The following is a 19020-nucleotide window of genomic DNA, read 5'->3' on the forward strand; positions in this document are numbered from 1 at the left end:
TGGCAGGATAGAAATACAGTAAATAAATAAAACTGAGTGAAAATACACATTTTCAAAAGCAAAATATATATACACCTCACAAATCATCTACAAAACGGAAAGTTTTCCTAAAGATTATATTTAGTCAATGAAAAACAAACACTTGGCAACTTTGATCTTTGAACTGAAAAATAAAAATCCTGATCACAGGAGGTGGTAGTTCCGCTCTATTCTGCTATGGTCAGGCCTCACCTGGAGTACTGTGTACATTTTTGGGCACCACATTTTAGGAAGGATGTTGACATGCTCAAGTGTGTCCAGAAGAGGGTAACCAGGATGGTGAGAGGGCTGGAATCCAAGTCTTATGAGGAAAGGCTGAAAGAGTTGGGTATGTTTAGCCCGGGAAAGAGAAGGCTTAGAGGGGACATGATTGCAGTCTTCAAATATTTGAAAGGCTGTCATGTAGAAGATGGAACAGATCTATTTTCTTTTGCTCCGAATTGCAAGATTAGATCTAATGGGTGGAAATTACAAGGGAGTCGATACTGGCTAAATATCAGGAGAAACTTCCTAACTGTAAGAGTGGTTGAGCAGTGGAACAGACTGCCTCGGGAGGTGGTGGATGCTCCTTCGCTGGACATTTTCAAGCAGAGGCTGGATGACCATCTTTTGGGTATGTTGTAGGGCTGGACGTTTTCGCTGGACATTTTCAAGCAGAGGCTGGATGACCATCTTTTGGGCATGTTGTAGGGCTATCTTTCAGCTATGCTCCTGCAGAGTGCAGGGGGTTGGACTAGATGACCTGCAAGGTCCCTTCCAACTCTAACATTCTATGATTCTAAGTGCCATGACTGGTCTCTCTTTTAAAAATACAAAACAGCAGAATCCTTTAGTTAACCTGTAATCCACACATTATTATTATAGCACCTACAAGTACTTTACACATATCAGTACATTTAAGACACTTAATCCTAACGAAATTCTTTTAACTGTTCCCTGGATTGAAACTCCTTTTATAGATTACCAGGATGAATTCTCAACATGTGTGTAGAAGACCAGGAGAAATTCTATGAACTACTGAAAACACACATCATCTTTTTAAAGTACTGGCAGATTTTATTACAGTGTTCTTCCTGGCCTGCAAGGATGAACAAGGTAAGGATCAGTGAGCCACTTTTCTTATTAAGAAGTGCTAAGGAAGTCATAGCTCCGAAGCATAGCTTTTCAGTTCATACATAGGTTATAATACTGACAACTCACCAAGAAGAGCAGACATGTTCTGAAAAATTCGCAGCAGCTCTGGAGTAAGACAGGGACTATTCTCTAATGTTACTAGCCTAGTGGAAAAATATAGTATCGTCAGCCCACACTTATCTTTAATCTGAACATTAAAGGCACTTTTGCCTAACATTGTTGAAGCTTCCAAAAATCAACAGAATCTATTAAATCAAAGCATTCTACTCTAGTCATCTTTCAAAGTTAGTTGTTTCCAAATCTGCCGTTCATTTTTATTAAAAACAGTATTTCGAATTAAGGTTAATTGTATTCAGATATTCATAGTTTTTTTGGGGGGGAAATAACTGAAAAAACTGAAGTGGTAGGTAGAAAACTGGTAAAAGTACCACCATCATGAAGTGCTATCATATTACCAATTAATATACTTGATGCTGTCCCATAATTAATGTGCTTCAAATATCCCATAAACTTTTCCTGTAGTTTTCTCCTTCCATTTCTCATATTCACTCTTAAGGCACTGTTCTCTCTCTTCACCACTGTTCTGTCTCTCTTATCTAAAAATTTAATCCCTTGGCTCTGTACAACAGCTAGAAACTACGGATACAGTGTTCAACTACAGTGATAGATCTCCCACCTTTTCACTAAAAAATGTCATTTTTGCCTGCATATAAGCTATTGCAAATGACAACTAGAAAAGACACAGCTTTCCCAAGTGTGGTTCACAGATCACTGGTTCAAGAAATTCTTAATAAGGTCTCTGTCATTCATCTTAGGCTATTCCTGGACTGATACAGCAGCGCTTATCCTCAGGAAACTGAAGGAAAAACTGTCTTTTTGAAGATATAGTTCAGGATTTACTGGTCTATAAAACAGTCATGCCTCTGACAGTATTTATTTAGTGAACAGATGAGGTGCAATGCTAAAATTTAAGATCCTGTAATTCCATAAGAATGATTATATTAAATCAATATGTTGAATGGCAGGGGACAACACAAAACTTCACACCTCTTCTGTTAGGGGCAGTGGAAAAGGTATAAGGCCCAGAAGTATCACCAGTCTATCAATCTGGAGCAAAAACAGGAGCCACAACATCCATTCAAATTCTTTACAGCAACATTAGACTTAGCCTGGATACATCAAAGACTTATTTTTTTAGAGCCATGTGCAGGAAACTAATTTGTCCTCTGCTTTGACTCTAAAAATTAGCACCTTGCTCACTGGAAAAAGTAGCAAATGCTAACGGAATAATCAAACATTTATTTATTTATTCAGTTTATAATCCACATCATCTCCTCAACAGAGTACTCAGGGTGGTTGACAACATAAAAAATATTGCATTAAAACTTAAATACAAAGAAATACAATAAAATATTCTAATTAAAAATTCAAACAGTCATCAACTCTGGAACAAATCAGGACAGCCTGCTGGCTCAACCCTTCTCTTAGTTAATTAAATGCTGCACAAAACAGGACAGCCTTTCATGGCCCACAGAACCTTAATAGGTCCCACAGAGCACAAACCTCCTCAGGCTATATTATGGATTATGTTATGGGGAAACTGAATTGTGTAAGCCACCACCCAAAGTGATCCTTCTTTACTGCAAAGTGGTTCCCGGCCTTAGATTTTCTATCTCAGCAACAATACCTTTCTCCTGAATGGTCTCAACTCCATAAATGGATGTGATGTGGTAGATTTTATTCTGTTGCAAGCTCTGTTATAATATAACTCTCTCTAACTCTTTTCTGACTACTCCAGATGGTGTACGATTTACATTGTTGTAAACATTTGTTAACTTAAGGGTTGTAGTTTATTGTAGGACTCTTGCATGATTTCTAGAACAAATGACATTATTTTATGGATATTTTGTTGTAATTATTGTTGCTCTTTGTACGGAACTTATTATGCACACACTCTTGGAAAAGTATTGTTCTTATGTATTTTACATCCTTAATAAAGACTTTATATAATAATAATTTTAAAAACCCTCCTCAGGGAGCTGGTTCCAGAGGGCAATGAAACTACTGAGAAGATCTGTGACCTAGTGGACCAAGCACCTGCAGTAGGCCCTGTGATGAACAAAGAAGGGTGCGAGAGGGTCATATCGAGAGAGGTGGTCCTGCAGGTATAAGGGTCCCAGACCATTTAGGCCTTGGTACATGGTACATTCATGATATGCCTTTTATACCTCCAACAAAGAAACACACTGATTTCCTCTGGATAGTGACACAAAAGGTAACAAGCTTACCATAATTCTAATCCATCTTCTAAAAGATACACATGTGGGGGTTGGGAAACATCAGTGCTTAGCTGAATAACTGGGAGTAGGAAAGGATAAAGGTTCTTGCTATCTGCTCCTAAGCCCTAAAGAAATGACAAAATACATGAATATTTGCTGCTGCTTCTCCATTAACAAATGGGAGTAATAACACATGTTACAACTAAACACTATGTTACAACTAAACACTATAAAAAGAAGCCAAGCGACTTGGAATAAATAAAATAGGTAGGGTTTTTTTGCCATGACTTCCATTCTTTGCATGGGAACAGCACAGTCTCATCATCCAGAAAGCATCCTTGTTCACTACTATTTTTGCTCAGATTAAAGTCAGTGAGGAAGCTTACACATGTAAGAGTGCCACATAAGAATCAGAGCCTTTCATCACCTTCCTATTAAGGAACTAGTAAAGTTGATTTCTAGCTTCTCTTTTGAATTGGGACATTACTAAATCTTTACCAGCATTCTTATAGTACACAAGCTAACTCTTAAAAAACATGCAGATACTGTACCTGGACAAGGTGAACTAGGGTAGTAAGGATAGCACATCTGAGCATATTGTGTTCTTCGCTTTGTTTCCAAAGTAGTGGTAAATACTGAACCAAACAGCCTACATATGGTCGTATCTGTAAGGAATATCAAAGTGATATTGTTTCAAAACATCAATTCTAAAATTAAACAAAATATCAGCTTTTATGATAAGATCAATGAATTAACTGAACCAAGAAGCCCCATCATGATTATGTACTTACAAAAATACAGATATTTTCAAGATTTCTACTAAACATGAACATATTAACCTGCCTTATACTGAATTAGACCCTTGGTCCATCAAAATCAGCATTGTCTACTCAGACTGGCAGCGGCTCTCCAGGGTCTCGGGCAGAGGTCTTTCATATCACCTACTGCCAGATCCTTTAACTGGAGATGCCAGGGGCAGAACCTGGGACCTTCTGCATGCCAAGCACATGCTGTGCCACAGCCCCCTCCCCATGTAAGTGAAACAACTGGGTAAAGTATGCTAGTGCCTTCTGTCATAACTGTCATAACTGTATTCTCAGCACAGACTGTCTATTACAGCCGTCCACATAATTGGATATTGGAAAAAGGTGGGGAAAGTTTTCAGAAGGAAAAACACACTCCTTCACATGCAGCTGCTGGCATGACCTTGAGTCAGTCACAAGTTCTCTCAGAGCTGTTCTCTCACGAGCAGTTCTCGAAAGAGGGGAGGGGAAGGGATATTGTAAGCTGCTCTGAGACTCCTTCAGGTAGTGAAGGGCAGGGTATAAATCCAATCTCTTCTTCTTATCCACTACTACCCTTATTAAAATGTATTTTTAAATACATTTGGTTATAAATTTCATTTTAAAATGTATCTTCATTTTTTTCCTGTTATGAGTGAAAGAGGCTTATGCTGTTCTAACATTTTAGATAGCCATTTCCTGGCTTAGGCCATTTTAAAAATGCATAGTTTTAGATTTTGCAGCCCCTTGAAAATGCAGTGCATTACCCATTAAATAATAAAGGAAGATATTAATTGTAGGAATTGGCACAAGATGGGTAAAATGAATGGCATGAACTGTGCATACAATTGTTACTGGGCTGACAGTCACCACGTATCTGAACAGAAATGTGCTTACTGAGCCGGCCTGGGCCGGAATGGGAGGGATAGAAATCAACAAAAATAAATAAATAAATAAAACTATGGGTTGGATCCAGACTACATTTTCTATCAGCAGAATGAAATTTTCCTACCTCACACTGCAGCCCACTGATTTCCATGAAAGACTGTTCCTGGGAGATAGAGGACCCTGATGAAAGACATGTGAGGAGTCTGTCACTGCCCAGGGCACCCTACCCCCCTTTGGGTGAAGAGATGGAGCAGAGCTGAGAAGAAAGCCAAGTGGGGACTGCAACAGATAGGGTGGAACAGCCAGAAGGAAAGGACTCCTGTGGAGCAAAGGACTCCTCTGGAGTAAGGGCCCTCTTGAAAGGCTCAAAAGGCACCATTTCTGGCCAAGAAGGAAGACAGAAGGAATATTTCCTGCCCGGCCCAGGCAAATTAGCTCAGCCTGGATTTAACCTTGCAAAAATGGTGCAGAAGAGAGGACAGGAGTTCAAGGAGCTGGGAGAACGACTCAGGCTAGAAATGCAGCCCAGAACCTAGGTGGGAGCTGGTGGAGGTGATGAGAGGTGAACTGGCTAGACTACAAGGTATTGGCCTCTGGAACTGGCACTGTAAAAAAGCTAAGCAATTAAAGGACAACCTATACATTTCTGGTATGCTGACATTTCTTTGGGATTGTGGAAAGAAGATGGTATCCCACAGGAGAATGAGGTCCCTGGTGCTGGGGGCTTCACAGGTCTATATAAAGAAAGGTGGTGGTGGTGGGGGAATTGGTGGAAATTGCCAACTTAGCCTAGATCCAACTCAATGTGTATGCGTGCATGCAGAATCACCAGAGACACAAAACATATGACATCATATGCACTGAAATCAGCATGGACGCAGAGGGGTCTGGCACGAGCATGCTGTTTCTCCAACCCCAATTGCCAGCTTGTGAGCACGGACTGTGTACACACAGGCTCCATCCTTGTCTCGGTAATAAAAAATGCTGAAAAGACAGTGTTCCCGATCACAGAGAGAGATCTTACGTGCATCTGCTTCCTGTGTGTCTAGACTCCATGATCACAAATGAGCAACAGCATGTAGGTTGGAATGGGGCTGCCATGCTTCTCTTCTATGGGTGAAGTCGATGTATGTTATATTGTACGTAGAAAGCTACAGTTTATCCCTTTTGCATGTTCACGAAGAGTCATACAAACAATGCATGAGAAAAAATTCTGGTAATTGGTTTGTTGCACAAAGACTGAGAAAATCATAAAAACTGACAGTGATAAAATTATGTAGCACACAGAAAAAAGGAGTGAATCTATTGGGGTTATACAGATCTTCTTACTGATTTCGTATTTCAGATTATCAAGTTACCTGCATATTGACTCTTTCAATCACACAAGAGAGAACATGAAGAACGTGCATCTTTGTGTCACATTCTCTAACTTCTTGAAGCAGCTGAAAGAGCAGAGTAAACATGGATTCCAGATACTGCAAAAAACCCAAAACAAAACATATCGATTTTTGTTAATAAAGCCACCAGGAGTATAGACATTAACTGATCTTTCTAGAGGCCCTGTGAAATACAGGCCCCTGTAGCTCTTCTGGTCTGTATTCTATGATGCCATGGATCAAAGTCCCAGAACATCCAAAGCTTCCTCACAAACCCTCTCTTCTAATACTAACTGCACATGACTTATTCCCATTCCTAGGCTCTATGTGAGGGTTTCCTGCAGCTCTTTTCCTTCTTTATCTTCAACTTCCTGCCCTCTTTCTTCCCTGAACTCCCTTTTCTCTACCCTTCCTTTCTGCGGGGCCCCTCCTTCTCAACTCCCTGCCAATTTAAAAATAAGTGAAATATAACAGAACTGGGAAAGACTTGATTCACTGACGAAGTTTTTATGGTCCTGATTTTACAGTCTTGATAATATAACTACAAAACTCCTCTCTGCTGTCGAGTAGCATGTTATAAATCAAAACTCGTAAGAGAAGGAAAGGCTTCAGAAGGCAAGGAAATGTCTCCGCAGCTCAAGTCAAAGCCCTGCTGAGAATACACCATTGCAATCCTGACAAGTGATCATAAGGCGGTCTGCAGCAGGATCCCAACATGTTGTAGAGCTTTTACAACTGATTTCAAAAATCTCGTTTCTATTACTCCTCTTTCAAGAAATGCATTAAAATCATGTTTAAGTCAATGATAATCAGCATGTGAAGATTTAAGGAACTTCAAATTTCCCTCCTCAACAAGAAATCACTGGAAAATCCAAGAGGAGGTGCTATACTTTAATTTTAACCAAATTTCTTGCTTTTGAATTAAGTGCTTTTCAGAAACCAAATGTCATGTTAAGTGTCATATCATTTTTAAAAAATCCAGAAAAAGGAATATTAAATAAAATGACAACTTTTAAAGTTAAAATCAAATATAAAACACACACTTCCCCTTCACTGTTCCTTCAGCTGAACTATTTATCTGCACTTACAAAGAAAAATACTTACTGGTAAAAACTGATCTGTCCGAAACTCAAAGTCATCCACAGGTAATATGTTGTTAAGAAAAAACGAAATCTCTGCTATTGCAGTGCACAACAATGAATATTTTGGAACAGATAATCAAATATTTTCAGTGATGAATCAGATCAGAACAAGGGGCGGGACCCGCGATACTCGCGGGGGGGGACCTCCACATATGAGGCAGAGGTTTTCTATCAGCAGAATGGAATTTTCCTACCTCACACTGTAGCCCACTGATTTCCATGAAATACTGTTCCAGGGAGATAGAGGACCCTGATGAAAGACATGCTTGCTGATCGGGCCTCGCTGCTCCCCCCCCAAGCGGCAGCGGCGACGAGGGAGTTCGCAGAGCGTTTTCTGCGCATGCGCAGGGGACGCTCTATCACTTGGGGGGGGATTTAAGTATCCCTCCGATATTTTTTCCGGGTTTTTAGATTTTTGTGCACACCTGGGGACTGCCCCAAGTGTTCACAAAAATCTCCCTCCCCCACCAGGTGCCCCTGATGCGCGGATTTAGGTATCCGCACGCACGGGGGCGACTTCGCTATTAGTATATAGATACTTTCAATAAGAAAAAGGATATTCAGTTTCAGAGTAGTAGCTGTCTCAATACGGACCTGAAAGGGAAAAAAAATGAAGTGCCATGTTGTCTAGCATACTATATTTATTTATTTGCACAAGATTAACATGCCTTCCAATATGCAAAATTTAAATCCTCTTTGGGTATACTTTCCCCTAACATAGGTACACAAAATAAAAGGTTTAAATAATGCAGCAATTTGAATCAGAATATCATGTTAAGAACTTGTTAAGACAACCCCCCTTTTTGCCATATAACTCCTTAAATATTTTCCTAGATGTCTTTTGCCACCTTTTCACTCAGATCTCAGCTTGGCACATAACTTTAACTCATGTATAATATTTTAATTAACCTGAAATTAATAACATTGAAGAGATATACATAAGTAATTTCTCTTTGAACCTGAAATAAGCATTCAACTTTTGAAGTTGAGGATAAAGCGGATGTTTATTTTTTTATTTTGTAGTTACTTGCTATTGATTATACCATGACTAAGAAAAGATAGAAAGATTTAATATTGTGCAATAAGCTCATGGCTGAAATTATTCAATGCAATATGGCTTTGCTTCAGACTGATATGCCCTGCAGTTGTGTCTTATCTCCTTTATTAAAATTTTAGTCTTTTTCAAGGCGTTTCCCCCCCCTTCTATTTGAACTATCTGCCAGTCAGAACTACCTACTCAGCAACTTCAACTGCATTCTCACTAAATTTATAAACGTTGTTTCATACCAGTTCATGAAACGGTGATAGTTTACCCACATCTTGAAAACAGAAAACAGCGATTTTTCTCTCAGACAGACCAAGGTGCTAAGGTGTACTAAGCATTGGATAAAATATAATGCAGGGAAATGGATATAAATACCTCTGATCATTGCAAAACCATGCAGGAGGCAGCAGCTGTCCAAATAAAAGTCTACTAGTCCATCTGTATTACTGTGCATTTTAATAATGCACAAGTACTGTTCTGAAACATCTCTCACTCTTAATACACTTTCTCTAACAAGATAAAATGCATGCATGCAATGCACCCATCAAATGTTGATTGATCTGCAGATTCTGGTACATGTAAGCTACTTGAGATTTGTATGTTGAGAGTTCCATTATTATTCATTCATATTCATTATTGTCATGCTTTGATGCATATGATACTTAATTGCCCATTCTATGACACATAGACTGTTGATTCCGGTAGCTCTATGGGTGGTGAACCACCCTCACCTTACTATATTGAACCAGAACACTATGATCATTCCCTTAGAAAGTCTCCTTAGAAAACACTATTGCAACTCAAGCTCTTGTGATCTTTGAATTCTGGACAATCAGAGGGAACACTTCAGATAAGATTCAAATGATCAAGGCCATAGCCCACAGGTATGGCTGAGATTCCCTCTCCCAAGCTCACTTGCAAGTACTAGTAACTTTGTCCTCTCTTGTGGACACTAGTTTGGACTGGCAGGCTACCTGTATACTGCCTTTGACAGTGCACCGTTAGTGCTGGCTCAGGTGAGGAGCTTAGGGGTGATCCTGGATGCCTCACTTTTGATGGAGACCCAGGTCACCACTGTTGCCAAGTCTGCCTTCTATCATCTTCGGCAGGTCAGGCAACTGGTTCCCTATCCCTCCCTCTGGGATTTGGCTAAAGTGACCTGTGCAATGGTCACCTCCAGGCCTGATTACTGTAACTCACTTTATGTGGGCTTGCCCTTGAAGTTGATCCGGAAACACCAGCTAGTGCAAAATGTGGCAGTCCATTTGCTGACTGTGTCAACTGTGTGGGCACACATTCAGCCAGTATTATGCTAACTGCACTGGCTCCCAATTGAGTACCGGATCAATTTCAAGGTGTTGGTACTGACCTTCAAAACCCTATGCAGCCGGGAGCTGACATATGTGAGTGACCACCTTTCCCCATAAGTGCCCAGGGAGCCTTGCACTCAGCAAACCAACTTTTGCTGGCTGTCCCCAGCCCAAAAGATGTCTGCTTAGCCTTGACCAGGGCCAGGTGCAGACTCCAGGTACAGCATGACGAATGCAGTGTACAGCAGGACTATCACATCTTGTGATTTGGATGTTATGCCTCTGTTGATAAACCTCAAAATCGTATTTGCCTTTTTTGTTGCCATATCACACTGGCTGCTCATATTTAACTTTTGGTCTACCTGTACCCCAAGATCTTGTTCACACACATTGCTACTCAGAAGCATATTCCCATCCAGTATACGTGTGTCTCATTTTTGTTATCGGCACTTGTCCTTGTTAAATTGCATTTTGTTCACATCTGCTCATCAGATCTCACTGAATTCTATCTCTATCTTCTGGTGTGTTTGCTCCTCCTCCCAATTTGGTGTCATTTGCAAATTTAATTAGCCCCTCCACACCCTCATCCAGATCATTTATAAAAATCCTAGAGTCCAGTCCACAGTTCTCTAGTTTATGCACCAGATCATGGGGAACCCTGCGCAACCTATTACAGTCCCGCAGGGCTTGTAAAACACAGCTGTTCCACCAGGCCTTTGGATGAGGGTACCACAGGGATCAGTACTTGGTCCACTGCTTTTTAACTTGTTCATTAATGATTTGGAGTTGGGAGTAAGCAGTGAAGTGGCTAAATTTGCGGATGATACGAAGTTGTTCAGGGTGGTGAAAACCAGTGAGGATTGTGAGGCACTCCAAAGGGATCTGTCAAAGATGGGCGAGTGGGCGTCAACATGGCAAATGAGGTTCAATGTGGCCAAGTGCAAGGTGATGCACATTGGAGCCAAAAATCCTAAATATAAATACACGTTGATGGGGTCTGAACTGGCAGAGACTGATCAAGAGAGAGATCTTGGAGTTGTAGTCCTTAAAAAGGATATTACAGCTTTGGAAAAAGTGCAGAAAAGAGCAACTCGAATGATAAAAGGGTTGGAACACTTTCCCTATGAGGAAAGGTTAAGGCGCTTAGGGCTCTTTAGCTTGGAGAAACGACGACTGAGGGGTGACATGATTGAGGTTTATAAGATTATGCATGGGAAAGAGCAGGTAGAGAAAGAGGTACTTTTCTCCCTTTCTCACAATACAAGAACCCGTGGGCACTCCATGAAATTGCTGAGCGGTCGGGTTAGAACGGATAAAAGGAAGTACTTCTTCACCCAAAGAGTGATTAACACTTGGAATTCACTGCCACAGGAAGTGGTGGCGGCTACAAGCATGGACGGCTTCAAAAGGGAATTAGATAAGCATATGGAGCAGAGGTCCATCAGTGGCTATTAGCCACAAGGTATAGATAGGGACTCTGGGGCAAGTGATGCTCTGTCATCTTGGTGCTTGGGGGGGGGTCAACAGTGGGAGGGCTTCTAATGTCCTGGCCCCACTGGTGGACCTCCTGATGGCACTGGTATTTCTGGCCACTGTGGGATACAGAGTGTTGGACTGGATGGGCCTTTGGCCTGATCCAACATTGGCATCTCTTATGTTCTTATGAGGTGGTGGGTATCCAATTATTCCATATACTGGCCTCCCTTGCTGAAGCTTCCATCAGGTGAAGAGCCACAGTCTGGTTTATGGCCTAGCGGCTCCAGTTTTCAAGACTATTGTACTGAACTGCAGTTTATGACACAATGACACAGAGAGTACTCCATCTTTCCATGTTATACCTCTGAGGATGCCAGTCACAGCTGCTGGCGAAACGTCAGATACTACAATGCCAAAACCACAGCCATACTGCCTGGAAAATCTACAACCAACCACAAAATATTTGTCAAAGAGAATGATACGCATACATACCACCAGGTCTTGGTCCTGAAGCAAATTACAGATTGCCTCATACAACATAGGCCTTAAATCAGAGTTGAATTTCACAGAAATCCATTGTCCAATTAGCCAAATTACTCGTCGACGTATGGGCTTATACCTTTAAAGGGGAAACAATTATTGTTTGAGGACAGGGCTACTAAAACTGTATGAAATTCAACAGTTTAAACACCAATATCCTGAACATATTTTAATGAATTTAGTTTCTATCCATAAATGCAAACATCTTTCCCATCAATTAGCTGCTCATCTCCATATCATACATCCTTGCTCTCAGTGACAGCTAAAAATACAGTAGCACATAAATTTCTATGCAAGAATATATTATTTCAGGGAGAAAAATTCTGCTTATTTAAGTTTAGGCCATTTTACATACATCAGGAGTGAGGTCTGGTGGATTTTAAAATTTTCAAAATCTCTAGAACTAACTCCTTAGACAATTTTATAATAATTGGTCAAGTATTTTTGAGATACCAAGTTTGCTTTCACATTATAGCAGTTTACTGTCCACTATGTAAGGTACTATGGAATTTGAACAATGCACAAAGTACTTCTAGTTATCACAATCTCAGCCTTTATGGCTTAAGCCCCAGTGGAAAACAATGCTGCATATAAAGCTGCAGGGGCCTGGGAAGTACTGGATGACTTGCATGGCACTAAACCGAGCCTGTTCCCTCCCCAAATCCATCAGAGCTGCATATAGTTCACTACAAATCATGGGAGGAAAATTAAGGGAGGCAAGAGCAGCCAAGGAAGATATTGTGGCAATATTTAATGCCAAGTCCAGACTCCAGAGCCAGAGGACAAGCAGCCCGAAGAGTTCTATGCAACTCCAAACTTGCACATCCTTATATAAAAAGAGATACTATTAAAAGGTACTTCACATTTCTCTCTCCCATTTTACTTTTGATGGAGAAATGGAAGCCACTGTTAACATCAACATTAAAATCTGTATTTCCTGAATTCAGCAGCATAACAAACAAAAAATGAAGATTTTATGGGTTTTTTAAAGATCCAACATGTTCTGAATCTTACCATCAAACCTTACTAAATTTATTTCAAAAGCCAAAAGATAAGAGATGTTAGTTGATTTACCTGTTATGAGTCACTTGCAGTTCTGCTAGTAGCTGACTTTTAAACCACTGATCAAAATCCACACTGTCAAACAGCTCATAAGCAGCCAGTCCAACTGCATTATACACTGCAGGGGGAAAATATGTGGATTTTTATTTCTTTAAAAAATCGACTTAATTCAAAAACATGTGAAATGCCTCTGGTCAATATAAATTTTATTTACTATATTATGTATGAATTGGACACTAAGTAATACTGAGTATGCGAGAGAAAATTTAAGAACTGATGCTGAATAAAATCATGTTGTACCTAGTGTAGTTTTAGATTTCCAAAGCTGGTCTACCTGTTGACTCAGAAAAACAAACAGCAGAGATAGCTGTTCTTTCCTATTTGTTTCCAGCATCTTACAGTCAAGATATATATGATCTCTAAATATTCTGGGTCTATTTAACAATCATGGCTAATCACCATTTATAGCAATTGCTTTTCAGCCCATCTGACCAATTAGTAATTACTGCTTTTAGAAGATATTTATCTCCATTTCTCCTAAATAGCCTTGCACATATATCCCAGAAACAGGTTTTAGGAAAAAAAGATAAAAAATACCATAAAGAAGAAGAGCTGGTTTTATACCCTGTCCTTCACTACCCGAAGGAGTCTCATAGCAGCTTACAATCACCTTCCCTTCCTCTCTCCACAACAGACAACCTAGGAGGTAGGTGGGGCTGAGAGAGCGCTGAGAGAGCTGTGAGGAGTGGGGAATCAAACCTGGTTCTCCAGATTAAGAGTCCGTCACTCTTAACCACTACACCAAACTGACTACTCTCTAATTTTAGCTTTTGTGGCTAAACTACTTTAATGAATTATTCAGACAGACTTGTTTGGATATTGTTTTTCAAAATCAAATAATGCCAATTTGGCTGGGGATCCTGGAGGTTTTTTGTCATCTTCTGGGTGTGGAACAGAGGTCACTGGGGGTATGGGGTGGGAGGTATTTGTGAATTTCCTGCATTGTGCAGGGGGTTGGACTAGATGACCCTGGAGGTCCCTTCCAACTCTATGATTCTAATTATCTCTCCTTATTAATAATTGCATTTTCGGGTGGAAAAGTTCTATGTGCACCAGAATTACTTGGCTGCCTGAACTGGCACTCAGTAGCTGTCCCGTTTTCCACTGGCTGTGTTCCCGGAGTCCCTCCCACACACGTGCCACCCAGCCTCTTGGCCTCAGTTTGCTGGGAGGAGATGGACGCGACAGATGCTCTGGCAGGCGAACAGTCATGAGGCCAAGCCCTCTACCACCCTGCCATGGACGCTTGCTGGATAATGACCTTGGGCCAGTCTCTGCCTCGCCGACCTTACAAGGCTGCTGTGAGGATAAAATCCAGGAGAGGGCCCTCATAAGGGAGGAAGGCAGAGTATAACTTTTCCCCATATAAGTGAGGGAAATCATCAGACATAAAGTGCGCGTTTGTCTTTGAAAGGGGCCCCTTCTCATCCTCCCTTCCCTTTATTATCGCCTTCCTCTTTGGTGATACTAGAAGCCAAGGCTGAAAGCCGCGCCTGCAATGAAGCCCGCTCGCGACAGCTCACCCTCTTCCCACGTACATGCTTGGAGGTGAGTGCGGTGATGCTCCAGATGACCTCGCCGAGCCGCAAGGTGGCCAAGCCCCTGCCGGGCCCTCCTCCTCCTGCCGCATCGCCTCCTGCGCCGAGCCCAGCCCCCAGCTCGGGCTGCCCCAACAGCTGGGCAGGGCACTCAGCATCGGCTGCACCATGTCGCTCATCCCCGGGCTGACGCCGTTGATGCTCCGGCTCCCCTCAGCTGCCGCATCCCCAGAAGAGAAGGCCACAGTCTGCCCTGGCAGAGCTCGCCCACCCAGTTGGCCGCTGCCGGCTCAGGCTGGCTTCTGGGCTCCTCCTGAGGAGGCCGAGGGGATGGCTCACCGCTCCTCAGCCACTTTACTCTAGAGGAGACCCTCATGGAGCCGAGTGGGGCTTCCTCCTGAGTAGGCAGGCCGACTGGAGCACTGTCCTTCTCAGGGTGGAGGCGGGCTCTGCCACCGGAGCCAGGGGGCCGGGCAGCCAGGAAGGCGCTGGTGGGCCGTTCTGCTGGCCCTCGGCCCCGGAGTCTGGGGAGGGGGGGTGAAGGCAGATTGCCAACATATAGTTCTAGAGCTCATTGTATTGCTTCTACAATGGGCTTTGTGGCTAGTTAGAATATATTAGAAACCAAGCAACCAGAACCTGTTAATAGAAAATAAAAGAAACTGAATTTTACCAGCATCTTTAATCAGCAGAGTTTGGGCATCATCTACATTGGTGGGACCTGAAATGAAGGAGAATAGAACAAAAAAATAAAATGCAAACCTATAATTCAGGGGGGGGAAATGTATTATGCTTATTATTACAGACCAGGTGCTAGGCAAGAGATTGCAGAAAAGGTCTAACACTACTCTGCTGGCTCCTAATATTATTGGTACTAGACTGAAGTTACCTATAAGTAAAAGCCAAGACACTGAAATGGAGCAGGACTATTTCACTCATCCTAAAACTGCCTTCTCTCCCCATTTGAAGGCACACGCCATTTTATTCCATCCTCCATCTGGACAGAAACCAGAACACACACAGTCCAATTTTTATCCCACAATTAGCAACCTTATTCAATTTATTCTGCTATTAGACCTAGACTTGCACACTAGTGACAGCAAAGGGAGCGTGAGCAGCAATGATACTGTACAGATCCTGTTGGCAGTGGCTCACATGACAGGGAGGAGACATGAACCTGGGCAAGCACTGCTTCAGTTGAATCTGGAGCTTGCAGCCTTGGACTGAGCGACATGAATGATGGAACAGAGACGTATGTCTCTTAGTCCTGCTCCATCATAAATTGTAACAGCTGGTCTTGCATTTCAGCAACAGCCAGGCATGGTAAAACAAGTAAAACTTGCTTTGATTGTTGGACATCAGAATGGAGCATGACAGACTCCTTCACCTTTAAGAAGAGGAAGAGAGACTTTGCACAGGGAAAACTGCAGTGAGAGGTGGTGAAAAGCTATAGAGTTTTGGTATCTGAGTATCTCTTCCCAGGCATTTCTGCAGTCTAGAGAGTGTGAGAAGTGGCAAGGGAGGATTAAGTCAACATTCTACATATATAATTTCAGGACGAAATGTACCTTGTAGACTGTGAACCATGTCTAGAAGTACTGGAGTAAGAGTCTGATTATATTCATGAAAAATATCAATGAAGAGCACTTCCGTGCAGGGCTGGAAAAAAGATAGAAGGCAAAAATAGGTTTATCAAGTCAATTTTTAAAATAAAATCCAGATAAAACTACTAAATAAAAACAGCAACATGCCTAGTGAAATGAAGCAGTCATTGGTCTCTCAAGGTCCATACTGTCTACCCTGAATGGCATCAGCTCTCCAGGGTCTCAGGTATAGGTCTACGACATCACCTTCCTTCATCTTTTTAACTGGAGATGCTGGGAATTGAACCTGGGACTTTCTGCATGCAAAGCAGACAATCTGCCACTGAGCAAAAGCCCATTCCTAATCTCTCTGCTCTCTATAGTTATGGTCCAAGAATATTTCTGAACTTCCTGTAACTAACATTCTTCTTGTGTTAGGGCTATTTTATGCCATGCTTATAGCAGCAGACAAAGCAAAGGATTAAGACATGTTTGAAAACATACAGCAGAATGAAAACTGGAAAAGGAAACTAAGGAAACCTGTCATGCATGCATACATACACAGAAATATGTGGCTACATTCACATATGTTTGGATCTAGCCATAAAACAAGTGCTTCGTCTTTTGATGTGCTTTGTCTTTTTTAGATGAACAAGTTCCTGATACAGGATTTCAACAGAATTTCTCTCTGATACTAAACATGCGATATGTCTCATCATGATTTTATACAGGTATCATGCCATATCAATTTAACACAGAGCATAGAGGATTTTTTTTTTAACAGTTCTGCTGTGCTGATGACATTACCCGCTCCATCCCTTCTTCCATGCCAAATTGCAAGAATACTAGGAAGATGGAATGTCTTATGTCCTGGAGAGCTATTACAGGCCACTCCTCCTGCTTGGGAGACTTTGTGGTTGCAGAAGAGATCGGTTGAGATGGCAGGGGCACATCCTTTGAGCTGCACATTGTCCAGGCCCCTAGTCCTCTTGGAGTTTATCAGTATTTGAATGCCTTTGCTGGAGTGAGGGAAGGTTATAACAGCACAGCAAAGTACTCCTCTGGATCACATCTTAAAATGTGCTTAAGGGACAGCAGTAAAGTTCATCCCCCCTGCAAGATATCTATTTAAATTATATCTGGGTGCTTACCCTCAGACTGTATTTCCAAGAATCTCCCCCTGTCTCTTCAACAGCTGCAACACACACACAAGATGACAGGTTTTACACCATAAATATCCAATATTTTAATACTGTCGTTAACTAGTGAGTCACAAACTTGACCACAAAAGTTCACAGTCTAACTGAAAACTTGTAATTCTGGTACATAAAAATACTGTGATAGCAATTAATAATTGTGCCAGTTGTTAACTCGTACATTATTTCTAGATATTCAGGAAAATGAGCACACACTGCATTAAAAAAAAAGACTGATAATGCATAGTTTCTTACTAAAGCCTTCCGGATCCTCTTCCCACATTGTCAGTTCTTCCTCAGTTAACAGGAAATAGTGAGTGACTAATCGCCTGCAAATCTCTGTTAACGTTGGGTATGTGAAGAAAGATGCCTTTATCTTATGAGCTTCAAGCGTTTCAGGGCTGCTGTCTGCAACAAATATTTCACAAGGCCCCAAATAAATATTTTTAATATACAGCGACCAACATTTTCAAAGCATTCAGAAAGTGACATAATCAGGGAAAGAGCCAAATTACCTTCCACGTTTTTTGATGGCTTGTAAGCATAGTTTTTCACAATCATTTTAATCAAATTCATGCACTGGACAATAAATCGCTCAAACACTACTCCTTCACCAGCCTCTGTGAAAACATAGCTTACAGCAAATTCCAATGATCTCTGAATCAGAGAGGTGAATGAAAAAGGATGTTGGTCCAAGAAGTCTAAAAGCTAAAAGTCAAGTGAGAGGAACACAAGATGATAATTATAACAGAAATACACATCCAAAGCCCAATCTAAGAGATAAGGTAACTTGAAATCTTAACAGAAATAGTCATTTCTAGTGACCCTTGATCTATTAATTTCTTCTGTGCACTTGTTCTTTTGTTTGGTAATATCAACCATTTTAGCACCACATGATGAGCTCTAGTTCTTTTTTCTCTTACAAAGTATTCAATTTCTGAATTTACTCTATGCTTACTACTTTATTGCTTTCTAATTTTTCAACCATAATAAAATCATGTGGTGTTTTTTTAAAAATCTGTGACCGGTTTTACCCAACATTTAGGAATTTCTTCCATATTATATTACTCACATTCACAGTAAACTCAGATTCTAAACAGTTATTATCAATAACCTGATCTATTACACCTGCACACAAATATAAACAGTGTATTTTGTTTATAAATCACACGAGCCACCAACATTTTCATATCACTTGAAATAATCACCAGGCAATTAGAATTTCATGTCCCTAGTGAGACTGCAGTACTTTGTATTAACAAGCCGTTCTGCAATTAGGCTTAATAGAGTAAGGTGAACAACTTTTCAAGATAAATAGCCTGTTGGAAGAGTTGCCACTCCTGGATTCTAGGCATGCCACTCAACACAGATTTAGTGAATTTGTTGGCTTAAGTGCCTAGCTCTCATTTCTTTAGAAAAAGCTTCTCATTCTCTCAGAGAAAATTTACAGGCAGCATTCTGCCTAATTGTTCAATAAAGTAAGTCAGCCATCTTCTACATTCCAGCATTCTATCGACTGATTACAAGTCACTGCAATGACTGACATAAGGGAAGTAGTGAGATCCTGTTA

General features: G+C 41.1%; 1 protein-coding gene across 1 annotated transcript in view; it reads right to left on the bottom strand.

Annotated features, from left to right (window-relative positions):
• Positions 1-19020, bottom strand: part of IPO11 (importin 11) — a 107682-nt gene that overhangs the window by 57101 nt on the left and 31561 nt on the right. Inside the window, exons 10-22 of the mRNA XM_015416384.1 lie at positions 17966-18158; positions 17706-17858; positions 17406-17449; positions 16240-16330; positions 15345-15392; positions 13086-13191; positions 11964-12090; positions 8201-8234; positions 7603-7643; positions 6481-6597; positions 4004-4117; positions 3462-3577; positions 1240-1316 (exon numbers count right to left, since the gene is read on the bottom strand). Coding sequence (XP_015271870.1) covers positions 1240-1316; positions 3462-3577; positions 4004-4117; positions 6481-6597; positions 7603-7643; positions 8201-8234; positions 11964-12090; positions 13086-13191; positions 15345-15392; positions 16240-16330; positions 17406-17449; positions 17706-17858; positions 17966-18158 — 1261 coding nt within the window. The remainder of the gene's footprint in view (positions 1-1239; positions 1317-3461; positions 3578-4003; positions 4118-6480; positions 6598-7602; positions 7644-8200; positions 8235-11963; positions 12091-13085; positions 13192-15344; positions 15393-16239; positions 16331-17405; positions 17450-17705; positions 17859-17965; positions 18159-19020) is intronic.

This window comes from Gekko japonicus, unplaced genomic scaffold, assembly GCF_001447785.1.
Source record: "Gekko japonicus isolate JY-2015 unplaced genomic scaffold, Gekko_japonicus_V1.1 scaffold1441, whole genome shotgun sequence".
NCBI lineage: Eukaryota > Metazoa > Chordata > Lepidosauria > Squamata > Gekkonidae > Gekko > Gekko japonicus.